This window comes from Lycium ferocissimum, unplaced genomic scaffold (assembly GCF_029784015.1).
Source record: "Lycium ferocissimum isolate CSIRO_LF1 unplaced genomic scaffold, AGI_CSIRO_Lferr_CH_V1 ctg3077, whole genome shotgun sequence".
NCBI lineage: Eukaryota > Viridiplantae > Streptophyta > Magnoliopsida > Solanales > Solanaceae > Lycium > Lycium ferocissimum.
In genome coordinates, this window is record NW_026725343.1 from 59,116 (window position 1) to 67,900 (window position 8,785).

The 8,785-nt window shown below is 36.7% G+C and overlaps 2 protein-coding genes across 2 annotated transcripts; both read left to right on the forward strand.

Annotated features, from left to right (window-relative positions):
- The first annotated feature begins 3,179 nt into the window (after positions 1 to 3,179).
- On the forward strand, positions 3,180 to 7,337 carry LOC132043939 (uncharacterized). The gene is made up of 5 exons (XM_059434399.1): positions 3,180 to 3,275; positions 3,495 to 3,890; positions 3,975 to 4,109; positions 4,202 to 4,471; positions 7,308 to 7,337. The coding sequence occupies exons 1-5, from the start codon at positions 3,180 to 3,182 to the stop codon at positions 7,335 to 7,337; spliced, it is 927 nt and encodes a 308-aa protein (XP_059290382.1).
- Positions 7,338 to 7,725: 388 nt separating this feature from the next.
- LOC132043940 (F-box/FBD/LRR-repeat protein At1g13570-like) lies at positions 7,726 to 8,785 on the forward strand. Its single transcript, XM_059434400.1, has 2 exons — positions 7,726 to 8,358; positions 8,444 to 8,785. Exons 1-2 carry the CDS (start codon positions 7,726 to 7,728, stop codon positions 8,783 to 8,785), a joined length of 975 nt encoding a protein of 324 aa, XP_059290383.1.

Here is an 8,785-nt window from a genome sequence, read left to right on the forward strand (position 1 = left end):
GCTCACAAAATTCAAGTGTGCTGATCTTCTCACCTTTCAAAAGGTTACGGTTGCTCAACATCTCCAGTCCACGTGCGCTCATATGACCCAATCTCATGTGTCATAATCTTGCCTTGTCATCATTAGATAACTGCACTATAGATGCATTTTCAGAGCCAACAATGGTGCTTCCTGCCAATGTGTAAAGGCCATCCTCCAGCTTGTCTTTCAACATGACTAAAGAACCTTTAGTCACCTTCATAGTTCCTCCTTCGCTCATGTGCTTGTAGCCTTGTTCATCCATAGTACCCAGGGAGATCAAATTCTTCTTCAGATTAAGAACATGACAGACTTGTCTAATAGTCCTCACGGCTCCATCATGGCAGCGAACCCGAACTGAGCCAATGCCAACTATTGCACAAGTTGTATTATTGCCCATTACTACGGTTTCTCCACTTTTCTTATATCTGCTAAACCAGTGTTTTCGGAATGTCATATGTAGAGTACAAGCTGAGTCTAACACCGATTTATTTCTATAACTTCCATTATTATTTGATGTTGTAAGCACATAATCATTATCAGAATCATGTACCTGTTCAACTGTGGATGCACTAGCCTTTTCCTTGGACTTTAATGTTGGGCAATCTCGTTCGAAGTGCCCCTTCTTGCCGCAGCCCTAACAATCTGCATTCTTCTTGTCCATACGAGACTTTAATCTGTGCTTTGATTTGCTTCTTCCCTGTTGGCTAGTCCGGTCTCTCACAAAGAGACCACTTGCCTGATCATCTCTTTCTCCTTCAAAATGCCTCCTCACATCACTAGAGTTAAGTGCTTGCCGCACTTGCTCAAGGTTGATAGGCTCCTTGCTATACATCATTGAATTCTCGATACGATATCCTGCAATGAAAATATCAAAGCACATGCAAGCGTCTCCTAGTCCTTTTTAATTCCTGTAATCTGTAAGTCCATGACAAGTTTATTGAACGCGTCTAAATGATCTTGTAACGAAGTACCTGACCCATCTTAAATGTGTGAAGATGCCGTTGTAACAACATCCTTGTTGTCACTGATCGGTCCTGGTAAAGCCCTTGTAGCTTGTCCCATAACTGCTTGGCCGTCTCTTCGGTACTTGTACTCACTTCACAAAGTACGTTTGGTGTAAAGGATAGTTGGATTATACACAATGCATCTCCTTCAATCTTCTCCTTGTCGGAAGCCGATGTACCATTGGGATACTTCCGTCAATAGCATGGATTGAGCGTTCCCTCCGTAGTAACGCCATCATCTGGATCTTCCAGATATTGAAGTTGTTGCGTCCACTGAATCTATCGATTTAAAACTTCATGGAACTTATCTTTGCTTGTTCTTCCTCCTGGGATCTTCAGAGATTCCTAACGCTCTGATACCAATTGTTAGCGGAAACGTAAAAGAAAGAACACAAGATTTAACATGGTTCAGATCAAAATGATCCTACGTCCACCAGAGAACAGTTGCCTTTTTATAATTAACAAATAAAGGGGAGATTTTCCAATTACACTTAAGAGAATTGCTCTCTTAACTCTCTACTCACTATAAAGGATTGTATGAATTTTGGGATGATGAACAAAGAAGAATTACCTCTCATTTTGTAGGCATAAAATGACTTGGGCTCCAAGTGTGCTACATGGCATTTCAATTCTCCTCCACATCTTTGGCTCCAAGCAATGCATTCTTTGGCTCCAAGTAAATCATTCTTTGGCTCCAAGTAATAGAAATCATCCAACTAAAATTGTCACATGAATTTTTCTATCACATGACAAAAAACCAACTATTTCACCCTTCAACTTTGGGTGTGCACAAGTAGGCACCTCAGCTTGTCTCTTGAACACTTTAACTTATAAAATGACCATCTAGACACCCCGAAAATTATGTGCCACGTCAATGCCACGTCAGCATTTATGTTTATGTGTTCAATTTTTTACAAGTTAAGGTGCCTACTCGTGCACATCCAAAGTTGGAGGACATACTTAAAAAATGAGGCCAAGTTTGAGGGCCTATTTATGTATTATGCCTTTTGCATTTTCTGCAGTTTTTGCTTCAATTCCTGCCCCCCCCCCCCCCCCCCCCCCCTCCTTCTTTCTTTGCATTTTTCTGCATAATTTTTGCTCTTCTTTTGCATTATTCCTGCATTGGTTCATGTGTGGAGTAAAAATTTGAATAAAAAATGCTTAAGAATACAGTGTGACTTAAATGGTAGTTTAATTCCCTGCTTGGGTATAGATATTAGTGAACGTTGCATTTCAATATATGATTCACTTACATCTAAGCCATTAAAATATCATGGTTAAAATTGGAAACATAAATTTTTATCCAGCTTTATCCAACTTCCAACCAAACACATGTTTCGGAGTGTATATAAGTATATCCCATCTTTAAACCAGTGAACCAAACAAAGAACTAGTACTAAATAGTCCAGGAATTATTTAATCCCAAGATAATTTTGTCCACGAACTAAACGACCCCTTGCTACTAGACGCTCTATTATGATTTATGATGGAGTTTGACAAGTGAAAAACCAAAGTTCCAATCGGTTTCTCTCACTGGTACTAAAGTCCCCATTATCTCATATGTGTATATGTTTATGCTAATCATGAACCTCCTTGCCCCAAGTCTAGTCTCTTCTTTGATTTGCGGCTTTACTCACTTTATTTCGAGATTGCCTAGAATGGATATATATATATATATATAAAGTTTACTCCTCCTGTGACAAATTGAAATTATTTAGTATTAATAATATTTGTGTAGGGAACATGTGTGACATTGACTTCTGGTTTTTCTTGAACAGAATATAAGAAAGTTGTTTGATAAGTTGTGAATTTTCACTACTTATATAGAGATATTTTTACAGCTAGAATCATGAAACAATAAAGGTAAAGGCACTTGTTAATGTAGTTTATGGTGAAGTGTGTTCAGGTGGATTTTGAGAATGTTATTTGTAGGATTTAGCATCAAAATTGAAAAACTAATATAGGTAAGAGGGGTTTTTTACTTGTACTGAGATTTGATTGCAAAAGTGAAATTTAGCTGTCTATGCGTGTAGCAAGCTATCAAAATTTGTTGATTTCCCGTTAAAGGAGATATATGTGTGTTTTTGTTGCATGCTCATGTCTGACCATCTGATACACTATTTGCCGAGTTATTGAATCATTATGTCCATTAATATGGGTTGTGGGAAAAGATCTGCTGCAGATAGAATTAGCAGTTTGCCTTGTGAAGTTCTCGAGAAGATTTTGGGATGTTTGCCTTTGGATGATGCTGTAATTAGGACAAGTGTTTTGTCAAGAAAATGGAGGTAAAAGTGGGTAGCACGTTCCGAATTAGTGTTTGATGATAACGTTGATAAAGGACTCCTCCTGAAAACATTTATTTACCAAATTTTGTTAATCCATCAAGTACAACTACGGAAATTTAGCCTTAGGGTCCCTAACCTTGAGTTTTGTCCTAATATTGATAACTTGATTCTGTTTCTGTCGAAGAAAAATGTCCAAGAATTCTCACTTGGATTTCCTGACAAGACGGACTTTTGTCTCCCTCCTCACCTATTCAAATTTCAGGATCTAAGTCACCTGAAGCTTTATACATGTACATTCGACCCTCCTCGCAAATTTAGAGCTTTTAGTAGGCTTGTTACCCTTGACTTTTGGTTCGTCACCTTTGACCCTGCATCATTTCAGACCATCCTTTCAAGTAGCCCATTACTTGAACGTGTAACGTTGATTATGTGCACTCCATTTGATTGCTTCACTGTTGATGCCCCTAGTCTCAAATCCTTTGAATTTTGGGGAGCAGCAAAATCTTATTGCTTCAAAAATACCCCTCTGCTTGAGGAAATTATAATGGGACAGACTTCTCTTTATTGCTTCATGTCAGAGGTAATGATCATTATTGAGAAATAAGTCAGATGCATTACTGTATTTGCCCTGTAATTTTAGCTAATTGTGTCGCACTTTGTTTAGTCCTTTGAGCCTCAGGTAACACTGCACTACATCAAGCAATTGAATTTCAGGTTTCTCTTCAATATGGTTAAGTGGGCTGCGTATGCGCTTCATTTGATCAGCAACTGCCCCAATTTAGAAAGGCTCCGATTTACGGTAGTCTCATTTTTCATCTTCTGATTTTAAATAGGTTGAGTTGCTGCTGCTCTTCTTCTAATAATTAATCATAAACCTGGCATCTTTTGTAGTTTCTCAAGTGTGATGCCTCTAAGAATGTTGTGGAGCGTTTTATACATCAGTTGCGATCCCAAGGAATGCCAAATAGTACACTGAAGCAACTCAAAAGGGTGGATATAAAACTCTCGCTGTTTTCTGAACTTGAAATGGAATTTGTGAAGTATGTATTGTCATCTGCAACTGTACTCGAGATTATAAGCATTGTGACTTGTGCAGAATTTAGTCAGAGGGGAATGAAAATGATGGAGGAGATAAAGCAATTCCCTCCACCGTCACTCAATGTAGAATTCATATGTAAAGAAGTGGATCATTTATATTTAAGAAATTAGAATTGTACTAGTTGGGTACTGCAATTTCTAGATAGGCAGCTCATATATAAATTTTCTATTAACCTGTCTTATTTCAGGCCAATGTAAGTACTGTATATTCTTGTATCTGAATTCGCAATCATATCATTGCAACTCAAATTGTTTTTGTTGCTCGTTTGAATCAAGGTATTTTCATTTCTATGTGTTTATATTTGGGATCCTTTAATAGGAGATCACACTTTAAGTATTTCAATTCACATGCTTAAAATTTTTATTCCTTTTTTAAGAGGGAGTAAGATATTGCCTGCCATCTTCACACACACTGTTGCTTCCTAAGAAGTTAAAATTGATTAGACAGCAGGGGAATTATTCATTATTTTCTTCATGGCTTCAATTTCTACAAAGCAACTGAGATACTTAAAAGTGCTCCGAAAGATTTATTTGTGTGCACATTAGAAGATTTTTGTGTGATTCGTTGTAATTTTGAAATATGACCTCAAGAGACTATTTTACCAACATAGCGACGGATATGCCTTCCATAACGTACATTTCAATTGGTTTTTCACTTCCTAAATTTTCTCCTTTTTTCAATTAGGTGTTGCGTCATGTGTGTTATTAATTATTCTTCTATTTGATACCATCTTAGGTGATTCTTCCAACATGATATTACTTCCCCTTTCAATTTATTTGTCTTAATTTCCTTTTTAGTCCGTTTAAGAAAGAATATTTCTTTCTTTTTGGCAACTCTTTAGTTTTAACTTTTCACATGACATATTTAAGACTACAAGATTCAAGGACATTTTGGTATGTTCTCAAAAGTCTTATTTATCATCTTAAAAAGCATGTGTCGTTAAAAGCAGAAAAATAAATTGAAACAGAGAGAGTATCTTACAGAAAGTCAAATAAATGTCTCAGATTACATATTAGCATATGATATAGTAACCAGTAAATTTTAGATTATCATTTCATGTTGTCATAATCGTGATGTTACTCATGTCAGAAATACAGTTCCATCTTCCTATAATTGTGAAGGCTTGTAACATTAAAATAAACCTTCCAAATTAACTGAACAACAACAACAACATACATTAAAATGGATAAAGGTCATACATACAGTCAACACATTGTTCTACTCTTGCGGAACAGGTTTTCCTTTCAGTTTTTTGTTGATTTCTTCTATTATTGAGTTAGCTAAATTAATATTCAAGATCTTTTACTTTTTTCTTTAATTTAATTTTTACTCAACAACAACATACACAGTGTAATCCACAAGTGGGATATGAGGAGGGTAAAGTGTACACAAACCTCACTTCTACCTTGAGAGGTAGAGAGGCTGTTTCCGATAGACCCTCGATTCAAAATTTTTAACTCAAATATATTATTAATAATATCTATATAATTTTTAAATATGTTATGTATTATATTTATATGGGATACACGTGCAACACGCGTACGTATAACCATTTAAAAATGGCTACACACCTTATTGCCTCGAGAGGAAACTGAAGCAAAGAGAGTGAAAAGTTGAGGCAGCTTTCCATCTCTCTCAGTGGACTCTGCTTCATGTAAGCCTCTGCAGACTGCACTTAATTTAGATATCCCTTATTTTATTATATAGTGTTGCTCTTTTTGTACTGTTTTTTCTTTGTTACCAGTACTTGTATAATCTTTCATTACTTGCTCTCAAATTGGAGTTCTTTGTTGAATAATCAGGTTATCATGAACCCTTTCCATTATGTTTTCTTTTGGGATTTCTTTTTCTTGGATTACCATGATGTCCCTTGCATGCAACCTCAACTAATTGCACAAGCTACATCTCACCAACACATGTAGTTAATTCTGTCCATGAAGGCTTGGATAGAAGAGAGAAAATCGCCTAATGTTTTGCCTCCGCTGATTACGTATTGATTCTCAACCAGTGGGGGAGCCAAGATTTTCACTAAGTTTCAAAATATGAAAAAGTAAACACACGGAGAAGCCAAAGGGGGTTCAATGTCTACTATATATACATCAAAAATAATTTTTACCATATATAAACAGTAGAATTTTCCGCCAAAGGGGTTCAGATGAATCCCTTGGCCCTTCCTCCCTCTGCACTATTCTCAACCTAATTCATTGACTACCAGGCTACACCCTTAGGTGCTACAGTACTTTTTAGGGAAATTGCGTAGCAATATTACAAGAAGGAGCTCCCCATTCTTTTTGAAACAGAGAAATAGCGAGGGCCGCAAGGTTCTTTGTGGATAATGGATCCATTCCTCTAGTCGACTTAAATAGGTAAGATTCGAACCTATGTCATGTATGAAATAGGGTGGATATTAGTACAAATTCAAAAGAAACTTGGGACATGCTACAAAAGAATTAAAATTGTTATCATCGCACGGGGCTTGCCTAGTGCGGGTTATCTCTCCTATGTAGTTTGCGAGCTATTTCATAGGAGCTGGGTTTACCCTGTGCGCACCCGAAGGATAGCGGTTGCGGGTTCGCATGTCATTGAAAAAAAAATTAAATTGGTAATATTTGGTTATATGATGTATAACAAAGTCAATCAGGAAACAGTGAAAAAAAATCAGAAAACAACTAGACATTTGGTTTCTAGATGTATTTTTTTGATCATTGTTTCCTTTATGCTATTCAGAAAACAACCACAAGAATTAAGTTTGTTCGTCTTCTTGCTCTAGGGTTTAGGTTTACAAGCTCAACTACTCTCTAATGATTGTACAATGTGCTTATTTTCCATCAGATCAACATCACTTGCTCTCCTTTTACTTTCTTGGAACTATACTGTTAAATGCTTCCCTTGCTGCAGGTAATGTTCGAGATTGATCAATCTTTGTAGCAATAACATTGTTTATTCGAGATTCTTCATTCCCTTTTTAATTTCCCTTATGTGTTTTGTTTGACCTGTTTAGAAAGGAAAAATATATTCTTTTTTGGAATTGAGTTGCTCAATGCACTAATTGTATCCCAGTTTATATAATTACCTGTATAACCTTAATTTTAATCATCCAGGGGAGATAACCTATTCCTATTAATGGGCAAGTAGGCAATCTTCAAGAGCTTAAAGGAGATATATATATTTTTTCTTGCGTGCTTATGTCTGACCATCTGATATTCAATTTGCAGAGTTACTGAATCGTTATGTCCATTAATATGAGGAGTGGGAAAAGGCCTGCTGCAGATAGAATTAGCAGTTTGCCTTGTGATGTTCTTGAGAAGATTTTAGGATGTCTGCCTTTCATTATGCTGTAAGGACAAGTGTTTTGTCACGAGAATGGAGGTACTGGTACAAATGGGCAGTACGTTCTAAACTAGTGTTTGATGATAATGTTGACAAAGGACTTCTCCTGAAAACAGTTATTTACCAAGTTCTATTAATCCATGAAGGACCACTACGTAATTTTAGCCTCCTAATCTCTAACTCTGAGCTTTTTCCTGATATTAATAACTGGATTCTGTTTCTGTCAAAGAAAAATGTCCAAGAATTCTCACTTAGAATTCGTTTCTTCACGGAATTTCGTCTCACTTCTCAACTATTCAAATTTCAGGATCTAAGGCGCCTGGAGCTTTATAGGCATAAATTCTCCTCTCCTGCCAACTTCACAGCTTTTAGTAGGCTTGTTACCCTTAACTTTCAGTTTGTGAAATTCAATCCAACATCATTTCAGACCCCCCTTTCAAGTAGCCCATTACTTGAATGTGTAACGTTGACTTGGTGCAGTCCATTTGATTGCTTCGTTGTTGATGCCCCTCGTCTCAAATCCTTTGAATCTACCGGAAAAATAAAATCCATTTGCTTAAAAAAAAATACCCCTTTGCTCGAGGAAATTATAGCGGGCCAGTCTTCAAACATTTTGGAGGTAGTGACCATCATTGAGAAATCTGTCAGATGCATTAATGGATTTGCTCTGTAATTTGAGCTAATTTTTTCGCACTTTGTTTTAGTCCTTTGCAGTACTAGAGCCTCATGTAACACTGCGTAACATCAAGCTTTCAAACATCAACTTAGAGTGGACTGCATATGCGCTTTACTTGATCAGCAACTGCCCAAATTTAGAAAGGCTCCAACTAACAGTACGGTTTTCATCTTCTGATCTTAAACAGGCTGAATTACTGCTGCTTTTTCTTCAGACAATTAATCTTAACTTCTCCTTTTTTACTTTCTCAAAGTGTTATGCCTCACAGGATCCTTCGGAACGTGTTATATATTTCATGCACTCCCAAGGAATGCTACATAGTGCACTGAAGCAGCAAAAGGGTGGATCTAAAACTGATGCTGTTTTCTGA